General features: G+C 41.3%; 1 protein-coding gene across 2 annotated transcripts; it reads left to right on the top strand.

Annotated features, from left to right (window-relative positions):
• The first annotated feature begins 967 nt into the window (after positions 1-967).
• LOC143857774 (PHD finger protein ALFIN-LIKE 7-like) lies at positions 968-23,043 on the top strand. Of its 2 annotated transcripts, none has more exons than XM_077368254.1 (5): positions 968-1,300; positions 1,443-1,475; positions 4,300-4,528; positions 17,755-17,899; positions 22,551-23,043. In XM_077368254.1, exons 1-5 carry the CDS (start codon positions 1,207-1,209, stop codon positions 22,818-22,820), a joined length of 771 nt encoding a protein of 256 aa, XP_077224369.1. In that variant the 5' UTR covers positions 968-1,206; the 3' UTR covers positions 22,821-23,043. The 2 variants fall into 2 exon arrangements, with proteins under 2 accessions (XP_077224369.1, XP_077224371.1); XM_077368256.1 differs by having other exon boundaries at positions 969-1,300; positions 17,755-17,890.
• The last annotated feature ends 1,270 nt before the right edge of the window (positions 23,044-24,313 follow it).

The raw sequence follows: 24,313 nt of genomic DNA, 5'->3' as shown, positions 1-24,313 counted from the left end.
TAAACTCTTGTGGGTCCTCTTTTTAATGACAGCCTGTAAGACTTAGGACTCTATCATTAAAATAACAACAGGCCACAAGGGAAAGGAGATCAAAGTCAAAAGGAGGATAGCACCGAAGCTAAACAACTATAAGGCAAGGAGAGTAGATGAAGTCAGAGAAATAAGGTTTAAGTAACCAAGTTGAAGAATGCATTAGGTGACACATATTGCCATTGTAACAGCCAAAAAGGCACATAATACAAAAATCAATGGTTTAACTTTTCTTGGCGAATCCTAAACAAGGCTGATGGACCATGGGTCTAGGATAATTTTTTTATTTTTATGAGTAAGCTGGGGTTAGGCAGGACCGCTATCAGATTTCATTAATAAGAAAAAAAGGATATACATGAAGCTTAAGACAACCAACAGATGGGGAAACAACACCACAAAAAGAAATAAAAAACCACAATAACCCTCCCAATAATTTGATGGGTCTAGGATAATTTGATTTCAACGGCATTTGTCCAAGTTCACGGTGTGAGAGCAAAAGGTTCTAAGTTCAAACCTCCTTCGATAGAGCACAGCCGATCGCACCTATAAGCCCATATATAACACAACCTGCATGAATATCAATCTAAATTAAAGATAGACTGTGCCTTAAAAATCAGGGCATTGTAGATAGGCCGTGCCCCAAAAATGGGGGTCTTAAGATTATCCTAGCTCTTATATTTTGGAGCATTGTTATAACGTGCAGTCCACAAATTAAAAGGTTATCCCCATGGATCCTATATATATTTTGGGCATGGCCAATCTCTAATTCTCTATGGCGGAGACAGAAAACAAAAATGAAGGGTTTATTTAGACTGTAGATCATGCAAGTGTTTTAGTCGACTAAAAGGGATTATTTGTCAAATAATTGGTCACGCGACCACAAGGCCATGTCACGTGAGCGCCGTCTAGTAGGTCATGCACGTCTCTCTCTCTCTAACAAAAAAGGATGAGTATAATAAAGAAAAAAAAAATCTCAAAACCCCTTGCGACTGCTCCCTCTCTCTCATTCGCTTTCTTGGCAGAAATTATAAACCAACTTCAAAATTCATTGCGCTCAAAATTCGAAGATGAGCCCTAAAAACCCTAACGGGCTCAACCTAAAGCCCTAATCCTTATCTCTTATTCTCCATACGTGAACGCCATTAAACCTCTCTTTTCGCATCTTTCTTCAGAAAAATGGAAGGGCCTCCGAACAATCCTCGCACAGTGGAGGAGGTTTTCAAGGATTTCAGAGGCCGACGCTCCGGAATGATTAACGCTCTCACAGCCGGTTTGTTCGCTCTCCCAGATTCTCTATTCATTCTAAAAAAAACCCCTTTTCTTTTATCTCTATGTATCTATGCTTTTAATTTTATGGCTTTTGGAAATTTCCACTCGATTCTTTTTTTTTACCGTATTTCTGTTCGTTGCAGATGTGGAGAAGTTTTATCAACAATGTGACCCCGGTGAGTTTTCTCTCAATTCGGTCCATGTTTGTTCTAGGCTACTGATATTGGCACTACCATGTTTCGATTATTGCAAAAACTCAGCTTTTCGTTTCTACTCTATTGCCGTTTGACAGCATTTTTGGGTACTGTGATAACTTTTGACAGATATTTAAATAATAATAAAAGACAATATGAGTTCGTGCAATTATCAAAATATGGTAGTGCCAACATCAATTATCATTGTTTTATTGTATTAATCTCCATTTTTTATTTTTTTTTGGTTCGACCTCCTTTCGGGAAAAAAAAAAAGTCTTTTTTTAAGGATTCCTTAATCTGGTTGTACAAAACTTGTAGGTTTATCGGATGATTAATGTCTGATTGTTAAATTTAGGAGCTCATTTATTTTTATTTTTCTTTATTATTATACTTGGGGAAATGATATCCTCCCCCCCCACACGGTTTCTGTGAGAGAATGGTTCACTGCTTGAGGATAAATTCACCCCGTTTAACATTTTTCTTTGCCTTTAAAACTTAATGAATAACGTTAAAGGGGTTTTTTATCCGTCGGGGGGTCGTGGGGGGGGGGGGGGGGGGGGGGCGCATTCCCCTATATTTGGATTCCAAAATTCCATTATTTTTTTGGGTTTAAGTTTTTCTTTAGGCAACACATTATTTTTTGTGCTTGTTTCTTCTTTTTAAAAAAAATAGAATTGTGAAATTAAAAACTTAGGTAATTTCCATATACTTTTTTGTCCATTAAAAAAGAGGTAATTTAAATACTTCTGCTTTCTTTATTTTCCCTTTTAATGACAAATGGTTTTTTTTCTCTCTTTTTTAAGTGTTAATGTCAACTTTCTTTTGGGCTATTTAAGTTAGTTTTTGAATTATCTAATTTTTTGGTTCTTTCTTTTAAACACTTTACTATTATTGTTATTTGTCTAAATTACCTTTTATTGTTCAGTAGTAGCGACATTTATTTATCCGATAATTATAGTTGTTAGTGGGTCAGTGGGCTCTTTCTTCATTATTTTTTTAATTAATTCCGGATTTGTGTTTTTGTTGACTTTTGGGAATTTCTGCTACTACATGATCATCCATGTTGTATCCTTTGTTATTGTTATTTAGTATGGGATTTAACTTTTCCAAGAAATTATTACTCTTTGTTACCAACCAGAGATTCCAAATGCATGTGAAGTTACTTCATCTTGTTCTCTGCTTCAATGGTTCTTAAGTCGCCAAGAGGTTTCCTCTTTTCCCATGGAACATGTTCTATATTTGGCGTTACAATTTAAGTGCTGTAGAACTCACTGGGTTGACTCAGATTGATCTCATTCAGTGTCTCAGCCACTTTTCAACAAAATTGGGGACGAAAATAGGGTAATGTTTGTCATTTGTGGACATGTCCATTCCATAATTTTGCCATATGGACGAAAATAGGGTAATGTTTGTCATTTTATCAAAAAATGAATATTAATGTGGAATGGACATGCAGTGGAATAGGGAGGGCTGTTAGGGACATTCCTGAAATGGGTATCTTCCTAGCAGCCCTCTAAAATTTGGTCAAAATTCAGTATTCAGTGCCTGAATGCATGCTGTTGCCCAAAACAATTAAAACTCTCCGCCTATGATTTGTGGACATGGACACGAGTGTCGCATGTCGACACGGACATGGAGTGTCGGACACGGCAAACCCCCAAACTTTAGAAACGGGGACACGGCTAAAATAGAAAGTATATGTAATCATGATTTGTGGATATGGATTCGTGTGTCTAGTTTCGACATGGATACGAGTTGTCCAAATGAGGTAAACACAATATTCAATAAAAAAAATAGAATGCCACACTTGACACGATACAAAAACATGTCCAAACACCCACATTAAGTCTAACACTTCCAGCAGTACAAGTAAAAGTGTCAAAAGGAGTGTCAATACGTGTGTCGTGTTGGACACGGCAGAACACGTGAGCCGACAATAAATTTGAAGTGTTGGCCAAATCATAGTCTCCGCGATATAATAACTATTGAATACACATACCTATGTACATAGATGTATCTATGCATGTATGTATTATGCATGGCCACACACACAGACATGTTTGGAATCTCTGATTGATTATAAAAAAATGTTTCCGAATTTTCTATTTGGCTGCCATTCTCTTTTCAGAATCTTGCAATTTTATTAGTGTCTTAAAAAGTGTGATATGAATCTTCTATTTAGATGTCGTTCCCTCTTCAGAATCTTGGAGAGGGATATTTTCTATTTGGCTGCCATTCGCTTTTCAGAATCTTGCAATTTTATTAGTGTCCTAAAAAGTGTGATATGAATCTTCTATTTAGATGTCGTTCCCTCTTCAGAATCTTGGGGAGGAAAAATATTCTTAGGCAAAAAATGGAAAAAGAACAAGAAAAGCCAAATCTTCAGTGATGACATTAATTTTTTTTTTAAAGCCATTCAGTGATTACAGTAATATCAATGTAATTCACTAAAATCAAATGGTTTGAGAAAAATGGCCAACAGATTTCACAATCCAAAACTGATTTGTAGCCTGAACAGTAGTTATTAGCATAGGAAGGAAACAAAAAGTCCACATATAATGATATCAATAACATAATAATAAATTCGGTGTTGTTTTTAACAACACCTTAATAACAGCTAAAGTAGTCATTGACCTAGTATATTAAAGAATAGATTTCTAAGTCGAGTTCGAGGTTTAGAACGTATTATTGAGGTGTATTCTATAGAATTTTTTTTTTTAATTCGCTACAAGGAATTTGTCTGGTCTGATCAGTTGATGAAGACAATTTTGCGTACTGAGTTAAGACATCTGTGGTGCTTTGACAGAAAAAGAGAACCTTTGTTTGTATGGACTTCCCAATGAAACTTGGGAAGTTACCCTGCCCGCTGAGGAGGTACCTCCGGAACTACCTGAGCCAGCACTGGGAATAAATTTTGCTCGGGATGGGATGCAAGAAAAGGACTGGTTAGCACTAGTTGCTGTTCATAGCGATGCATGGTTACTTGCAGTTGCGTTCTATTTTGGCGCACGCTTTGGATTTGACAAAAACGAAAGGTAATGCTATGATTTGTGCTGTACTGATAGGCAAGTAATTGAAAATTATTCCCTTAGACTCATCTTTCTCTCATTTCTCATATATATATGCACATAGCCACATATATGAAATTTTCATATCTATATCAGTCTGCTGTGTGATGTAAGTTTTACCTTCTTTAAAAATATAAAGCCCCTAGGAATTCAGTCAAAGGGGATACATTATCAAGGTACATCATTTTGTCTTCTATTTTCACACAAAACTCTGTTTTTTGCAGTATTTTGTTCCTGGGATGGTAAGTTGATTGGCCCTTGTTCTTGTTTTTTGTGTTCTCATAGTGGCAATCCACATGTCTGCTTCTTTTTTTTTTTTTGAATGGTGGCGAATTATATCAATTAAAGGAAAATCCCTAGGACCTAGGTGGTCAGAACAAGAGGAAAAAGCAAATGCAAAGCAAGTACATAACAATATCAAGATAAAAAAGAAATCAAGGCGGAAGAAAATCAAACAATTCCAAGTGGGGTGTCTCTGCTCTTGAATGAGCCAATCGGTCAGCATCGATATTAGCCGATCTCCTAACATGGTGAATAGTTGTCTCATGATCTCTCACTCAATCCTGAATTTTTTCAATGGCGTTTGCAAATCTCCAAAGATGCAGATTCCTATAGTCCATCTATCTTATCACATTCAAGGAATCTCCTTCCTCAATCAAGCGGCCTAGGTTTCCACGTGTCTGTCTGAGAGCCTTATGCACTGGAAAACAGCCAGCACCTCTGCTCATTGGAGTGTTTGATTCCAATTGGTCAGGAGAAAGCCCACTTTATTCATCCATGCTCATTCCTAAGAACCCCTCTTCACTCCAGTTGGGCACGGGTTACCTAGACTTGACTCATCAAAGTTGAGTTTCAATATGCCCTTGTCGGGGGCAGTCCACGTAGGTGCAGGAACATTGATCCTCTCCTCATGCAAACCGCTCTCCAAAAATGATCCAAGGCACCACCTGTAATTTAGGAACATCACCTTCCAATATATGGAGAGAGGCTCCTTGGAGACACTTTTGAAGATTCAACTATATCTTTATTTCCAAATTTCCTATACAATAGCCATTAGCGCTAGTCCCCGGAGAATCTTTCGATTTTGGGCCAAGATATGGTGAGACAACTTTCAAAGAGAAGGGAATGAGTCGGAGACTAGCTCCTCCTCACTTATGTATTATAAAAAGAGGATTAGTACAAAAACCAAAGTGCCATTATAGGCACATATACACATCTAACACTCCCCCTCAAACTGGAATATAGATATCATACATTCCTAGCTTGTTTATGTTTGTTTTTGTTGTTATCTTGTAATCTCTTCGGGACTTCCTCGGTCTCGTTTATCAATATATTATCTATTTGCCCTTTAAAAAAAAAAACACTTATATTGGCTTTACTTAAGGGCTTGGTAAATACATCAGCTAGCTGATCTACTCTAGTTGATCTACTGATCTAGTGAAGGTAGTGCTTATGTCCCCCTTTTTGGATCCTTTGACGTATGGAATGACAGTCCACCTCTATGTGTTTGGTTCGCTCATGAAAGACTGGATTGGTGGCAATGTAAATAGCAACACTATTATCACAATAAAGCTGAGCAGGGGATGAGAAGGAGAAGCCGATCTCAGATAGAAGAGAGCGCAACCATATAAGTTCTTCGCCTGTGTGTGACATGGCGCGATATTTTGCCTCTACACTCGACTTGGCTACCACATCTTGTTTCTTACTTTTCCACGACACCAAGTTACCTCCAACAAAGGTACAATATCCTGTGGTGGACCTCTTATCTGCTGGTGACCGTGCCCAGTCTACATCGCAAAAACCTTCCAACTTCTCATGCCAGTGCTTCTTGAATAGCAAGCCTTTGCCGGCCGCGTTTTTCAAATAGCAACGAATTTGAATCACGGCAGCCCAATGGGAGGTGCGTGGGGCACTCATGAACTGGCTAACCATTCCCGCTGCATATGAGATTGTTAAAGTATAAAAGATTAAATAACGCCATCTCCATCGGCTTAAACTTTTAGAGTAGCTAGTAGTTTCACATGATATCAGAGCAAATGTCTTGAGTTCAAACCTCCTTGATGTCAAAAACCCACTTGCAATGGTCAACCCAAAAGAGGGGCCACATGTGCCATGTGTAGGTCAACCCTAGAAAGAGGGGTCACATGTGAGGGGGAGTGTTAAAGTATAAAAGATTAAATAACACCATCTCCATTAGCTTAAGCTTTTGGAGTAACTGGTAGTTTCACAGAGATATCTGGGTGAGCAACTATGAGGTAAATCAGCTTCCCAACTAGTTGTCTATATCTACCAGGGTCATCTAACAAGTCTCCCTCTTCTGGACATAGCCTCGTATTTGGGTCCATGGGAACAACAACTGGCTTCATCTCTATAGAATCAGTTTCATCTAACAGATCTAGTACATACTTCCTTTGTGAAAGGGAGAGGCTGCTACCAGAATAAGCTATCTCAATCCCCCAAAAATATCTCAGCCACGCAAGGTCTTTTGTGGAAAATTCTTTTTGAAGGAAGGCCTTTACCTTCTGTATGCCAGCTGTGTCACTCCATGTAATGATAATGTCATCCGCGTAGACTATGAGAAGTACATGCACAGTATCAGATCGCCAACTAAACACGAGTGGTCAATTGCACACTACCTCATGCCGAATCGTATAATAGTATTACTGAATCTCCCAAACCATGCTCTACGATATTGTTTGAGCCCATATAAGGATTTGCGTAGTCGGCACACTAAGGAGGACATTAACCCCGGAGCAACATACCCTGGAGGTTGCTCCATATAGACCTCCTCAGTGAAGTCGACATGAAGGCATTCTTGACATCAAGTTGATATAAGGGCCATCCTCAATTGACAGCGAGGGAGATTAACACTCTTACATAAGGGAATTTGGCAACAGGAGAGAACGTCTCGGTATAGTCAACTCCAAATGTATGAGTATACCCCTTGGCAACCAAGCGCGCCTTAAGGCGCTCAACTGTCCCATCTGGTAGTTACTTTATGGCAAAGACCCAACGGCAACCCACGAGCTGAGCACCATGAGGAATGGGAACCAAGTCCCCAAGTGTGGTTGGCCTGAAGAGCGGCCATCTCAAGGTCCATAGCAGCACGCCAACTTGGACAAAGCAAGAGCCTCCGGCACTAACCTAAGCAAAGAAATAGAGGACAAGGAAGATTCAAAGCTGCGAAAGTAAGGGATAAGATGATCATAAGAGACAAAGTGAGAAATAAGATGGGCAGTAGAACGAGAATGAGTCCGTGAAGCAATAAGAGAGTCTACAGCCACATGTGGAGAGGGTAGAGGTGGTACCTGAGATGATGGTGCCAGGATCTCCGGCTAAGAAGACGATGCCTCGGGAGGAGGGGGAGCATTTGGCCTCCGTCGCCGCTAATAGACCTGCAGAAGAGCTGAAGATGGTTCCAAGGGAGTTGGCAAAGAAGAGGTTTGTGGGATAGCAGGATCATGGAGAACAAGAAGCGGAAGAGGTATCATAGTATCAGAGACTATGGAGTTGCTCTCAACAGGAGCAGTGAAGAATGAGACAGACTTGAAGAAGGTGACATTGGTTGAAACAAAAAAAAAATCGTAGCCGAGGGCTATAACAACGGTAACCCTTTTGGGTGCGAGAGTTGCCCATTAAGACACACCGCTCTGCCCGAGTATCCAATTTATCGGGGTCGGGAGAGAGGTTGTAAACAAAACAGACACAACCAAAGACCTGTGGGATGAGAGGAAAGGGATCCCCTTGAGAGTGTAGAATGGAGAAAGGGGAAGAGCCACCCAAAACAGATGATGGGAGGCTATTAGCTAGGAAACAAGTTGTAAGAAGAGTATCGCTCCTATAGGGCCTGTTTGGTTTGCCGGCAAGGTCTTTCTACCCTGGAAAGCCTTTTCCTTTCCTTTCCTTTCCTGGGAAATCCTTTTTGTCGTTTGGTACAACAAAGCCGAAATAGAAAGTTTTTTCCTGGAAGTGTATTAATCTCGTTTGGATGCATGTTATTTGGAAAAGAATATCAACTCATTTATTAAGCGACTGATGATGGCCAAGGGGCCCACATGTATACTAATGAGTTATTTATCATTTTTACCAATAAATAACAGCATATACTTGGGTAGACATTTAATTGTAAAAAGCCAACAATTAGTCAGATATAAGAGATCTAGATTGTGCATGTTGAAAATTGAGCGTTGGTGAGCCAGCATGCAACCATAGCCACTGCCTACACCTTACTGTTAATACTTGCTGACTACTGTGGTGATAGAAGAGAGACTTGGAGGCAATTTTCTTTCAGAAAAGAAGTCAATACAGCAGTTAAAATTACAACTGCAGAACAAGCATTAGCCTTAGGGGCTGGACATTCGTTTGTGTCTATAGGTGAGCAAGGGATACATGGTTCTACAGGGCACCTAGGAACAACACTCACAAAATATCATTATATTATCTACAATAGTAATAAACAATTGCTATAAAGATTGTGATTATTAGATATTAGATTTACATCAACCAAATATGAAAACTCCAGCTCATATGGACAAGAGAACATTCTAAGACAATGAAGAAAAAACCCAATAGTTTTGATTCTTACTTGTAAAGAAGAAAATAGATTATATCAAAATAGTTAATCACCCATCCATGTATCCCTATACCCATCTCTGATTCTCCAACTGCAGTAGAAGCTGTTAAAATACTAGAATATGTAAAACCATTTGGCATTGAAAATCGATCTAACATCCGATGAAAAAGATCTATAGCAACCCAATTTTCTCTTTTTCTAACACACTCAGCAATGATGATATTCTAAGAAACCACATTCTCATCAGGAAGCTCTGAAAAAACCCTCAGTGCATCATCAAAATCACAACTTTTTGCAAACAAGTCTTTCATTTCATTACAAATGTAGGCATATGAAACAAGACCATTTTTTACTACAAGAGAGTAAACATGTTTTTCAAGTCTTATAGGACGAGGCACAAGCGGAAAGAATGGTCCCATAAGTTATGTGATTGGGCTCCATCCCAGAAGAAACCATTCTACAGAAAATTCTCTGTGATTCATCAAATTGAAAGCTCTAATTACATCCAGAAATCATGAGATTCCAAGGGATACAGTTTGGGTGAGGAATTTCATCAAACACATAGAGTGCCTCATTCAATGCAGAGGATTTACTGTAGAAATCAGCAAGAGTGTTGGCAATGAAGATATCTGATTGAAGGAGGGCAGTTTTGATGATATGGGCATGGATGGTTTTGATTTCTGCTATTGTGGGCTTCGTGTTTCTGGTGGGATTGATTGAAGAGATGAAATGGGTTGAAGATTCGATGAACTCTAACTGTAGTTTCACTAACAAGCTACTATCTTGTTGAAGAAGCTCCAGCATACCCATTAATGGTGGAATTTTCTGAAGTCTTTCCTCTGGTGACAGAACATAATACTAGGTGGGAATAGGAAGATTAAGCTAATTTCTTGTTTGAGGAGCAATGTGCGGCAACACAAGTTCTTCTTGCACGAGAAGGTGAATCGGTGATGGTGTTGCCTAGATTTGGATGATGAGGCACATCGGGGTAGCTTTCCCAACTTTTTAGATGGAAAGGAAAGCCGCATCCTAGCTTTTTAGATTGAAACGATTTTGGAGAATTTTGGATAAGGCGCGTTCAAGATGGAAAGACCTATCCACCTAAAATTTCGTTTCCTTATGCATCCAAACAAGAGAAAGAGGTGGAAACATGGAAAAGGATTTCCTTTCCACCTCTTCCTTGCAAACCAAACATGCCCATAGGATTTTGGAACCCGCATTTAGAAGAAAAGAGTGTGGGTTACATCAAGAAGGTATCGTAGTTTCCTCTCGGCTACACCATTTTGCTTAGAGGTGTACGCACAAGAGGACTGATGGACAATGCCATGGGTGGATAAAAATCACAAAAGACAGCTGAAAAGTACTCCTTAGCATTGTTAGTGCGTAAGCATTTAATATTACAACCATATTGGTTAGTGACCTCAGCATGAAATGTGCGAAACACATGGAAGACCTAAGAGCGGTCCTTAAATAAAAATAACAAAGTCACAAAAGAGAAATTATCCACACAAATGATAAAATATCTATAGTTAGAAAGAGACATAGTCCTCGAGGGACCCCATACATCCGAGTGGACCAAATCAAAAGGACACGAGACTCTACTATTGACTCTCGAGGGAAAAGACACACCGTGGGGTTTCCTAAGTTCAGAAGGCTCGCACTGAAACGGCTGAAGGGGACCAGAAACAATAGATGTCTGCTGAAGGTTCTGGAGAGATGGATGACCAAGACGACAATGCCATTGATAAGCGTTTGCGGAAGTATGCAAAATGGCATGTGAAGTGGTGCAGTAAAGACGGTACAAGCCATCCGCTTTACGGCCCGAGCCAATCGTCCTCCCAGAAAGATCCTGAAACAAACAGAAACAAACAATATGAAGGAAAAAATGTGACAGCGATTACGATTTTTGGTAAGCTGGCTGACAGAAAGTAAATTAAAAGGAGACTTAGGAACACAACGAACTGAAGATAAATGAAGGTCAGAACTAGGTGAGAGAGTACCAACATCGGAGATGGGAGCAGCGGTCGCATCGGCAAGGGTAACAGAATGAGAAACAGAGTGAAAAGGCCGAAAGATGCTAAGGGATGCAGAATTACCTGTCAGATGATTGGAGGCTCTGGAATCAATAATCCAGGAGCTAGAGCTAGAGCTAGAAAGTAGAGAGGCAGGTGAACTACCTGGCTGTGCAAAATCCGTTGTAAGATGGCGACTGCTCAAGCGAAAACGCTGAAACTCCTCATAGTCAGCCCTGGACAGAGTAGAAGTATCAGCTGGTGATGCTGGGACGAGGGAGGAGGAAGTCGAGACATTAGGAAGACCAGCTGTGGTGAGATGTGCCGAGCGGGAGGTTCGGAGCTCAGGATGGAGGGCAAAGCACATATCAATATGATGGCCCCCTCTCCGACAGTGAGTGCAATAAGGGTGTCCGCGCCCACCAGTATCATGGCCCCCGCCAAAATCGCCGCCACCACCATGGCCTCTACGGTTCCTACCATGGCCAAAAGCACCACCACCACGGCTAGAGCGATCACAGCTGTCATATGCAGCCGGGACAGAACTATCTATTTGGATAATATAAGATTAATCATCCATGATACACTGCTGAGCATGAGAGCATGCCTCCGTGAGGGAGGGAATGGACCCAGAGCCAATGATCTGCTGTCTGAGATGCACAAAGTCAGGGCCCAAGCTGTCAAGATAATGAACAACACGGAGTTGGTCCTGCTGGCAAGCAAGACCTGTTAGGTTTGAGGTGAGAGGCATAAACATATCGAGCTGCTGGCAAAGAGAGACAAGCTAACTATACTGAGTAGCAAGAGTGGTATTTCCACGCCGGAGTCGTAGCCACTCGGACCAGGTGGCACAAATGTGAGCAGGGTTGTCAACCCCAGACCCAGAGTAAAAAATAGCAGTGTGCTCCCAGATTTGCTTGGAGGTTGGAAGGCTCATCATATTGCCGGCGATATGGGAGGCCATTCTCTGCCATAGGAGGGTGCGAATCAGGGCGTCATCGTGCTCCCAACGAGCATAGGAGGGATCCGTGGTAGAAGGTGGATCGTGTCGAATGAAGCTAACCTTGCATCGAGCAAGTAGGTAGGTCTCAACTGCCATCTTTCAATTCACATAATTGGACCCATCTAGTTTGACTGTGGCAATCTGTGGGAATGAGCCCTCCACAAATGGAGAATAAGTAGAAAAAGAGGAGGCTAAAGGTGGAGAAGGTGCACAAACCCCATGGGTCGTGCTGATAGAGGGATCTTCAATGGTGGGAGGCCCATGAAGACAAAGAGAGAAGAATACTCTCAACCACAACAATCGGCAACAGGATAGTAAAAATAGGGAGAATAGAAATGCTAGATGGGGCCAAGCTCCATACCTCGATGTTAGGAAATAATCCTAACAGTTAGTGTGGCCATGGCAAGATCAATGGCCGAGATCTTATGGTGGTGGTTAGTGGAATTGTGAAGATGTCCTTTCGGAAAGAGACATGTACGAAGAGTTGTTAGAGTTGTTTAAGGGATGAACCGGCGCGATGAGGAGTCGTGTTCTTGTCCCTCAAAACTCTATAAATTCATCCCAAAGGTCCCTACTCACACGATTCAACAGAAGTAGTTCTTGGGCTCTCTTGCAATCCACGACATACTTGAACCAAGAACTATTAGTCCCCACCATTGCGAATTGTGAAGTAAGGAGAAACCGAAAAGGATTTGTTGATCTTTGATTTCTAGTGATAAGAAAGACAACAACCAAATCAAATCAATGGCCTCTTTTAAGTATCTTTTCTGTTTAATTCTAAAACAAAAAGAACAATGATAAAAAGGGTTTGTCTGATTTTCTTTCCAAAACCCCTTTGCCAAAGATCATGAGGAATTCTCTCATATGGAAATAGAAACTATCATGCGGCTCCAAGGAGTACCAATACGCAGACGAGACATAGGGCTACTTGCCAACGAGAACAGAGCCGCGAATAAAAGGAAATAAAATGAGGGAGATGATCTAGGTCATGGAGGAAAGAGTAAAAAGTTGAGAGATGGGTTGATGTTTAGGATACAGGGTTTGGAGAGGGGATAAAGTTAGAGTTTTGGGTGTGGAGAGGTGAGAGTTAGGGTTTAGAAGGGGCTGGAAACGATAGGCGAGGGGTTAGGGAGGGGAGAGAGCAGGGAGTGCGGGTGAGGGCTGGAGAGTTGGGCGAGGGGTTAGGGTGGGGAGTGGAGGGAGGGGCGAGAGGGCAGGGAGGTGTGGGTAAGGGCTGGAGAGGTGGGCAAGAGGCCTTGGTGGTGGTGGGAGGTGAGGAGATGGAAGAAGAAGAAGAAAAAGAGAAAGGAGAAAAAAAAAAGAAAAAAAAAGGGAGAGAAGAAGAAGGAGAAGAGGAAGATGTCTTCCTATGGTGGTCGCTAGGGCACCACAACCCTAGGGCTCTGATACCATGTTGAGAGAAGGAGAGAGAAGAATAAGACAAGAGAATGAGTTGGAGACTAGCTCCCCATCACTTATGTATTTATATAAAGAGGATAAGTACAAAGACCAAAGTGCCCTTAGGCACACACATCTAACACTATTTATATATATATATGTGTGTGTGTGTGTGTCTCTCTCTCTCTCTCTCTATATATATATATATATATATATATATTTGAAAAATGACAATTTCATTGATACTGTGAAAATTACATTGGGGACCAGGGGTCCCAACTAGCTTTACATATAATCAATTAAGGCTGGCTAGGATTATACTCCTAGGCCAGAAAAACCTAAAAAGCTATTCGGGGACAACCACCACTACACTTCCATACACTTCCATCCTGGTAAAAAGTTGCACTTCTTTCCGAGGTCTTCATCTACTATGCATTTTTTTCTTGAGGACCCACTCTTCTCTTGATTAGAGACAGAGAGGAGGCAAGGCATCATCAAAACAGATTTGTCATCACCATTTAGATAGTCATTTAGTTTGTGCTTTTAGACAAGTCGTAAAAAACGGGAAAACTCGATCCATATACTGGCTCAGGGACTCTGGCAGATAAAAGAAAAAACCTTTGAATCCTTGTCTAGGAGTCCCAGAACCCTCCTGTACATGCGGCTAACTTCCATCAGCCGGAAACCCATCGCCTTGGTCACATCCCAATTTTGCCTCCACACAACCCTTATTACAAACCTAAGAGACCGTCTTCCAGGTCCAGGGAAGATATTCTCCTGGGACATCCATAGAAACCATTCCTCAAGATGAAGAGGGGAATCTTGGAAGAGAGATCTGTCTGAAAGCTTGGGAGCCTCCTCAAGAGAGAAGGGGGACCTTTTAAAACTAGAGCCAATGCCTTGAAACGTCCGCTCTTAAAAAGCAGCGCTAGACAAAGAAAGCTGGAGAAACCCAAGATGGCGGTCCAACTTCCCAATCAACCAAGAAGAGATGAGTTAATGGATGCACACACATACGCTTTAAATACTAAAAACTCCCTCAACCCAATAAACCAAAACCTTCAGCCGTCCTGGATCCAAAGATACAGAACTAGATACAAGTGGGGCCCATCCTACTAGATTTGGAAAAGAATTTTAGGAACCTCAGAAGTCTGCTATTTACCTTCCCTGATCCTGATTTTGAATCCAAGATATTCTCTAAAATATTCATAAAGAAGTTTTCTTGTGGTCTTCACCTCCTGGCCATGGGTTTTGAACCATCATTAAAAGCGCCACAGGCTCGACAGCCAAGACTCTGCCTGGCTCTAGGATGTAGCCCAACTGTCTTGAAATTCAGGAAAGGTACATTCTGCGAAGCAATTTTCCGCCTAGGGGCGGGGTGTTTAGGCTTAGATCTCGGAACTTACCAACGATAGGCCAGGATGACTTGGATTCCTCTCTTTGGGTCCCACCACACCGATTTCGAGACTAGCCAAAGGGGCTTTCTTGGGTGACCCAACCTGAGGGTTTGGTTGGTAAGATTTGAAATTTGAATCCCATACGTGGCCCAACGGTTCCCCAGGTAAAAAACCCACTCTATCCGGCGATTGGTCCTCCGGCGAGAGAAAATCCAATCCTGGGTGATCAGGGTTTTCCTTTGCAAGGCCAACCCTAATGGTAAAGGTCTGGTCTAAAACTTTGAGCTTGACTCAAGGACTAGAGAGATGCCAGCGGGGAGCTAGAATTTTAGCCGAGGCAATTGCCTACATCAGTTAAGAAAGGCTCGTCGCCCGATCTAGTCTATCGAAGAACCTTCCTTTTGAAGGCCGCTAATGCGACTAGAAATTGATCCCTATGTTGTATCCGCTAATCTTTGTTTTCGAGATGGATAATCAACTTTGCAAATATCGATCGAAACTTGAACCCGTGTATAGGTACCTCATACAGTTTTGGTGGTTGCCTTCCATCTTGGTTTCTAGAACCTTACCAAAAAACCCCCCCAACGCCTCCACCGTTGGGACCACCCAAAAATGCAAAGGAATGCCGTAAAAATGAACCCAATGAGCAGCCTCACCCTGTATAAATTCCTTTTTCCATGGTGAGAGTGAAAGCAAATGATTATCCAAGGCTTCGGGTCCCTTATCAAGGATCTGAAGTGCTTGTGACTCTGATTCAAATACGAATAGAACTTCATCTTTTGCCAACATAGAAGGACAATATAAAGATGGGATTCCCCAAGACACTTGTGCCCATTTCCAAAGATCCTGCAAGGTCTCGATATGATTCTTTGTTTTCCCTATAAGGCAAGCTCTTAGGGAATCCATTCGAATATCCACTTCCCTACCCGAGATAGATAAAGAAGGGATTCCTGAACCTTCATGACGGTAAATTTTGCCCAAATCAGGCCAAGGATCACCATCATCATTACCAGAGGATTCCACCCTAGGAAGTGGTCTAGCGCGAGAAACCCATTTTGAGGGGATTCTGGCTCGATGACACCACCGGCATTCACAACGCCAACTGAAATTGAGGTATTGACAGGGAACGCAAAACCATACTCCTTGATCATTCTTGAAACCCCCAAAGGGTTTCGCTCCCCTTCCCCGAGATGTATTAGGGGAGGAAGATAGGTTCGGTCTGGCTTGCGAACACCTTCTGCATTCAATCAACCAACCAAAGTTATGGTAGCGACAATGGGCATTGCCAATCCCCTTTCTTTTCATCTTTCTCTCTTGTAATATAGTTTTTTATCACAGGCTGTTCAAAGGAGGACCCTTGGCGGATTAGAGGAGTTTTCCTTATATATATATATATATATATAGTAAATGGTTTCTGAGCTATTTAAAAACTCTACCTCAGAAATTCTTTTTTGAGCTCAAGCTCAGATAGAATTTCTGAGGTAGAGTTTTTAAATAGGGTGGCTGCCTATGTTGTTTGGGTTATGTTAGATATTGATTCTATAGGACCTAATATATATATATATATATATATATATATATATATATATATATATATATATATATATATGAGAAAACGGTTTCTACACACAAGTGTAGATAAGTTATCTACACACTAGCTTAAAATATAGTGGGGCCCACATTGTTTGGGTGATCCAAAGCATTCATTTGATGGGCCCTAACATAGATAGGGTGTCCACAAAAAATCTGATCCATAGGATCATCCCAACCCTACGATTTGTGGACGTAAAATGGATGTCTTTAAACCTTCACAAATTAGTCAATTTTTTGCCTCCACAGTTCGAATGGGTAGGATGATCCTATGGATCTGATTTTTTGTGGACACCCTATCTATGTGAGGGCCTTAAAAATGAATGGTTTGGATCACCCAAATAATCTGGGCCCCCATTGTATTTTAACCTAGTGTGTAGATAACTTATCTACACAAGTGTGTAAGAACTGTTCTCTCTCTCTCTCTCTCTCTATATATATATATATATATATATATATATAGAGAGAGAGAGAGAGAGAGAGAGAGAGAGAGAGTGTATCTACTCGATCGAGTAGATAACTTATCTACTCCGTCAGCCCAAAATACAGTTGGGGCCCACATTGTTTGGGTGATGGAAACCATTCATTTGATAGGCCCTGACATGATAGGTTGTGACAAAAAAATCAGCTCCATAGGATCATCCCAACCCTTCGATTTGTTGAGGTTAAAATGGATGGTTATAAACCTTCACAAATCTGTCCATTTTTAACCTCAACAAATCAAACGGTTAGGATGATCCTATGGAGCTGATTTTTTAGGCACACCCTATCTATGTCAGGGCCTATCAAATGAATGCTTTGGATCATCCAAACAATGTGGTCCCACTGGATTTTGGGCCGACTGAGTAGATAAGTTATCTACTTCTTGGAGTAGATACACTTTTCTCATATATATAAACTCATGTGCTTATGAACTATGTTGGAAATTGGAATGGCCCATCTGATATTGTCATACTTGTGTGATCATTGAAATTGATCTATTGCTCGAACATTGTTCGGGTCCTAATGTCCCGAGTAGCATTGTCCATTACATATTTTCAAGATTAGATGACGTTAGGATTCCTAGCTGTAAATTTAGATTACAAAATTCTGAAGTCATTTGTAGTAGCTCATGCATGTTGTACTCTGCATCAGTGCCTTATTTTCTATGGAACCATTTCTTTCCTGGGTTCTTTAATAGCCAAGGTATTGCTTCTTTGGTTGGATTGGTAAATTTACAGGAAGAGACTCTTCCACATGATGAATGAGCTTCCTACCATATTTGAGGTAGTGACTGGGATCTCCAAGAAGCAACCAAGAGATAAGTCGGCATCCACCCCCCATACCAGCAGCAAGAAAAAGTCAAACCCGAAGATGGTAATTCCGGTGCTTTACCTAAACTCATTTCTGGAAACCGATTTCATTTTTCTCAATCTTTTGAAACTTGAATTTAATTGTAAAGTTGTAGGTTAGATTGAATCCACTTTATAGGAGTTTTTATATGGTGTAAGCCCTTATAGTCCCTTATTTTTCAAAACGTACTGTACGGACCACATCATGGGACGATCCAAACCGTCCATAAGATGGAACACAACGTAAATAGGCTGTTCCCCAAAAATCATTTACATAGGATGATCCCAACCCTCCAATCTATAGAGGAACTGCATATTATGGAAACCTCTATAGATCGGAGGGCTAGGATTATCCTATAGAAATTATTTTTGGGGAAAACCCTATTTACGTTGTGTTCCATATCATGGACGGTTTGGATCATCCCATGATGTGGTCCGTACAGCACTTTTTGAAAGATAAGGAACTATAAGGGCTTACACCATATAAAATCTCACTTTATAGAATTGGTTTATCTTTTTCTTTTTCTTTTGAATGATTGTACAATCGGATCGTCAACTGGAAGACCTCATTTTTTTCTGCATAATTTACAAAATCTCATAATAAAATTGGAAATGTTGAAAATCAGATATGTAAACTGAACATTCTAACATTAAACAATGAACTTAGCACTTAAGTAATTTATTGCATAAAGCAACCAAAGCCATAAAAAATGGGTAAGAAGTCAATTTTAGTGCATTATTTAACACTTTTTCATCACCTCCAATCTATATTATCTATTTCCCCCCGTGCTTTTAACGACAAGGAGAAAACTCCATGGAAGAAGGGAAAGCAAATTACAAAACAGTGTAAAGCTTGCCCTTATAGCGAGCTCTACTCTAGAAACGCCTTATCTAGCAGGATTATCTGCTATCACAGTAGCTTCTCCAAGAATCTTCTCGAGCAATACAACTCCTATACTCAAATAAATATAAGAAATGCACCAAGGGTTGGATTACAGGATGTAACCAAGCAGTGACATTTGACAAATCACCCTCCACATATAACTTAGCTCAAGATTGCTCAAAATTCTGAACACAAGTGAGGGCAGACAAGCCATTGCTTCATTAAAATCTCTCTCTCTCTCTCCCTCTCTCCCTCTCTCTCTCTCTCTCTCTCTCTCTCTCTCTCTCTCTCTCTCTCCTCTTTTAAGTATGCACCCAGACCTTGAGTTTCCAAAAGATCTACCATCAGAATTAAACTCTACTGCGTTAGGCGGGGCTATCCACCTTGTCGGAGCATGTTCAACTCTTTGTTGCCCTTGGGTTGTAAGATTCCAGTTATGATGGTCTTATGATATCCCAAATCTCTTTCATAGAATGTGCCAGCAAGGGCTAGCTTTCTCCTCAAGAATCATCTATCTCTTTTTGTATATAAACCTCAAAGAACCACAAAAGGGACTTCTGCCGCAAGATTCTCTTTCAATCAAACATCTCATTAGATTGTCTTGGAAAGTCCATAATGTTCTGAATTTATTCCAAAACCTGAGTACTAGGATCGTCTTGTAATGATTAAAAATATGGCTTATTTTATTAAAAATAAGGTTTACTGATTCCTCCATTGAAGCACATATTTTAGCCAATCTCCTCACCACAGTTCAACAAACCATATTTTAACCATAGCACTTTCTACTTCAACGAGTTACACACAATCTCCTCACCACAGTTCAACAAAAAGCTTCCACTCTAGCTGGAACAGAGTGCTCCATGCTTTTGCTGACAGTCAATTGAATAATTTCCTTTACAGCACAAAAGTACTTGAACACTTAATCAAGAAAATTCATCTTCTGGGAAAAGGTGGATATCTTCCATCGAGATAATTGAAGCAATAAACTGGTCAGATCCCTCCTCTTTTGTGTTTCTCCTAGACCCCAAACTCCTGCCGACTTTACCTCCTTTTTCTTTCAAGAAAATCCGTGACCATTGCCCTTACTAGAGACCAACCTAAACATGCTTGGGTATGCAAGTGTCACGAGCCTTTTCTTTTCATCGCATACAAACTCGTGCGGCGCCCCAACATACGCATATGCTAAGGCTAGCCTTTACCAATGGAAGGCCCTGCACGCCCAACACCTCTTGATGCTTTGCATATTATCACGATCTCCAAGTCATTCGTCGTGCTATTAAGCTTGCTCTTGTTGTGCTCAACTTTGAACCTTTACCAATGGAAGGCCCTCCACGCCCAACACCTCTTGATGCTTTGCATATTCTCACGATCTCCAAGTCATTCGTCGTGCTATTAAGCTTGCTCTTGTTGTGCTCAAGTTTGAACCCACTCTCGTGATCCGCCTGCATCACGAGTCCATCGAACACAAGGCCCTCAAGCCAAGTGTAAGTCCATCCGGTGTGAGGAATGTCGATGCCATGCACCAATCCGCCAAGTCTAACGATTTGGTAGTTCTAGGCATAGACCTATGCCATGAACCAATCCGCAAAACCGAAGTCCAGCAAGGCAACTACAACCATATGGAGGCGAGACCATGTCCAACCACGCCCCGCTTTGCAAGCCCAAAGACGTATGCCCTCACACCACCGCATCAAGGGACCATTTGCAAGTTCGTGGCACAAGTCCACTCCTGCTCGGATAGCTGAAGCCCACCAAAGAACGAGGCATTGATTTAACCGCGTCCCAGTCCACCAAACCCGAGGGCTTGGTCATCTATGGAACAAGCAATCCCAATGGACTAATCCGCATGGTTTGTGTCTCGCGAGGGCTGCCAAATCCACCTCGGCACGAACTCATGGAAAGCCTAGAGATTGGCTTACCCACAAGACGTACTGAAGTGCTGAGGCATCGTTATAGACTTATAGTCAACCTCAACACCGGTCCGTACAGACAATGCAAGTGGGAACCCCCAACATGCACCATCTTTGGGCTCCTTCCTCGACCAAAGAAACCGGAGCATCCCTTTGGAAAACTCACAGTCTGCACCCAAAGCTCCCTTAGGGCATACCTATGAGCTGTAAGATGATTTCTTGTTGTGCCTCATAAGCACGAGCAAGTCCTTGCACAACTCTTCAGCAAACCACCAAGGTTTCAGCCCACAGCCTGATTGGCCTTGGGGGGGGGGGGGGGGGGGGGGGGGGGGGTTTAGCATGTCATGGGAAGCCAACCCCTCCTAAAGGATTGGGGCAGCCACCCCGCTTAGACAGGAGTTACCCTCAAAAGTCTTCTACCGACATACTCCGCCGGCATTAGTTCCAATTGCATCCCCGTGACAGGGAACTACCAGATACCCAAAACTATCCCACTACCCAACTTTTTAGGAGTCCAACCCCCACCTCAATAATTTTCCTCCAAATATCATTCCCTCCCCCCCCCCCCCCCCCCCCCCCCCACCACCACCAAACACACACACACACACACACACACACACACATTCTCCAAATCCTTTTGCCTGGGAGCACATGCTCCAAAGGTTCTCCAGCCTACGTTTCCTTTTTGGATTCCAGAAACCCTTCCATTGATCAAATGAAGAATTTTACTTTCTTTCTTGCCCTACCAAAGAGACTCTTCCATTGATCAAATGAAGAATCATTTTACTTTCTTCCTTGCCTTACCAAAGTAAATTCATTTGCAACGCACTCCATTTTTCTTGTAACTCACTCCAACTTTTTAAAGAGCTACATAAAGTAAACCTGAGTGTCTGATACATCCACCTTAATAAGAGTAGTTCCCCGAAAGAAAGATGAATTTTCTTCTAACTTGCCAACTTCCTTTCCATCACTGAATGACCAGTTCCCAAATAGATATGGACTACCCAACACGGCTAAGGTATGAAATCGATAGGCTCTCTACCTTGCAACCCATGCTTTCAGCATGATCATACCATGTGCTATCCTCAACATTCATCCTCACCATCAAACCTTTATGCAAGTTCACTCAATGCTAGGTACAACTTCAAACCATTAAGGATGCATCTTAAGTGGCCAATTTGATCCCCACACCCCACAAAAATTGAGACTGTAGCACTTGCAAATTGCTGGTAAAATTTGTAGTAGCAGGCTTTACCCCTCAAGGCATTCAATTACATTCCCCTATTCATTTAATGCAGGTCACCTTGACTAAGGCCCCCTCTCAACCATGAATCCTACTACATTCCATTTTTGAGAGAGGAGCTGATAGGACACCCAACCCTATTCTGTATATCAGAATATCAAAAGCATAAAAATGGAGAAGGGGCGCAGTGAAAAAATAAAAATAAAAATGGACAATGGGCTCACCATCGAGACCAAAAATTTAGGTTGTGCATCTCTTATCCCTCTTGCAACTATTGTGCTATGTGCAAATTGTATCAACTACACGGCTTAGGAATCGCTCTTCCATAAGCAAGTAAGAGAGCTACTATACATTTTGAAACGGGAGGCAATGTGGACTACTCTATATATATTGAAAGCATCTCATCAAAAGCATAAAAATGGGAATATGTCACAATCAAATGGGTACAAAAAGAGGAGGGGGTTGTGCATGTGGTTGTACATCTGAGGGTGTCCATATCATCTTCCTATCCTGATTATTAATTTCTGTCAAATATGAATCAATTTAGGTTGTAACTTTCCATTGGATTTTTTGGGATTTTAGGATTTCAATAGTTTATAAATAGGATTTGACAATGCTAATGTTTCTGTTGTTTCTTTTGTATTTTCAGCAGCCAAGACTGTCCGAGCCCCAGATGAAGGTGTCGAAGATGCCAACCCCAAAGGATGATGAAGAGAGTGGAGAGGAAGAGGAGGACGAGGAAGGGTTGACACTGTGCGGAGCCTGTGGGGAGAACTATGCGAGTGATGAGTTCTGGATTTGCTGTGATGTGTGCGAGAGATGGTTCCATGGCAAATGCGTAAAGATCACTCCCGCCAGAGCCGAGCACATCAAGCAATACAAGTGCCCAGCTTGCAGCAACAAGAGGGCAAAAATCTAAGACTGCGATGGGCATATATATGTTATATTTGAATAGGTAGGTTCAAAAGTTTGAGCACCATATTTTTAAAATGGCAGGCGCGAGTAATGTAGAAGTTACATGCGACTGAATTTGGTAGATACAAATTGCATTCTAGTTGAGAGATTTTGCGTTCATGTTTTGAACCATGTTCTTGGAAATCATTGGTGTTCAATTAGAATGTCTTTTATGGGTTTCTCGATTATTTCTGATATATATACTGCTCTTGGAAACTTTCCCTTGTCAACACAGTATATCTTTTCAATTCTAACTCCAGGCTTACAAGTAGATTAATTCTGGTAAATATCTCAGCAGTAGGGACTTTGTGTTCATGTCCTTACGACTGGCTCTCTCTCTCTCTCTCTCTCCCTCTCTCTCTCTCTCTCATTGTGTTTAACCTTGTCCAGAACAAAAAACCTTCCGTTCAAAGTGAGGATGGATGAAGGTCAAGGCCGTGACTGTGGCGGTGGCCCGATCAGATCATAGGTGGATTGGCTCCCCATCGATCTTTCTCGTTTGAATAAGTACAGCGAATAAGTTGGAAATGGCATCCATCAAATTGGAAAGGCTTGTTCCATATGTTGATAATAAATTAATAATCATCATAACCTGCTGAGGATACAAGCATTTCACTACGAGGATTCTAGTTCGTTTAAAGACAAAGGACATCGAATTTCCTCCACTAACATGAATTTGCTGAGAAAAGCCTAGCAGAAGCCTCTCAAGCATAAGCAACCATTAAGGATATCAGGATCTTTGTCGCACAAGTACGCTGCCAAAGATGTCTCCTACAAAATTGTAGACCCAGAGTCTAGTTATAGAAGTTTGGATTACCATGTACGCTATCTAATCAAAAGCTTTTGCTCTAATGAAAAATGGTGATGTACCCTAAGTGTTTAATAATAGAAGAGAAGCAATTAAGACAGAAGTAGTACATAACTCCATCGCTTCTGGTTATACAAGCAAATATTGAAACCATTAAGTGATATTTAGTGATTAACAAGTACCACCTTGACCTAATGATGTTACCTTAGCTAAGCTGTTGATTTTGTTAGTCTTTGAGGCTCTAGATAGCTTCATAATCGTTTAAATTATACTTACATTTTCCTTTGTGGACCAAAAAATCGATGGTTAGGATTGATTTTGAGGGTGATCTGTCTGCCTCGTTGGGCTATTAGTTATCAAAATAAGAATGTTTTATTAGTACCCGATTTGTACTTGGCCAAAATGAGTGCTTTAACCATAGTAATAGGCTGTTGATATTGGCATACCACGTTTTGATAATGGGGGCGAACTCACCTTGTCTTTTATCATTTAACCAGCTGCAAACGCCATAACAATTCCTAAAAATGCTCTCGGAAGCTAATTAAAATAAACAAGGCTAAAGACAAGGGGTGTTGGCCTCATTGTGAAAACATGGAAGTGGGAATATGAGTGGAGGGCCGGAGGCTACTAAGAGAAGGGCAGTTGGGTGA

The sequence above is a fragment of the Tasmannia lanceolata genome, unplaced genomic scaffold, assembly GCF_043159265.1.
Source record: "Tasmannia lanceolata isolate RefF3 unplaced genomic scaffold, GAP_Taslan_0.1 ptg000025l, whole genome shotgun sequence".
In the NCBI taxonomy this organism is placed as follows: Eukaryota; Viridiplantae; Streptophyta; class Magnoliopsida; order Canellales; family Winteraceae; genus Tasmannia; species Tasmannia lanceolata.
This window is presented reverse-complemented; position numbering and strand designations above follow the sequence as displayed.

Excerpts from the sequence above, each read along its gene's own strand:
- LOC143857774 (XM_077368254.1), top strand. The coding sequence starts at position 1,207 with ATGGAAGGGCCTCCGAACAATCCTCGCACAGTGGAGGAGGTTTTCAAG. Across the intron at positions 1,476-4,299 it reads TTATCAACAATGTGACCCCG|AAAAAGAGAACCTTTGTTTG; the intron begins GTGAGTTTTCTC and ends GTGCTTTGACAG. Across the intron at positions 17,900-22,550 it reads ACCCGAAGATGGTAATTCCG|CAGCCAAGACTGTCCGAGCC; the intron begins GTGCTTTACCTA and ends TTGTATTTTCAG.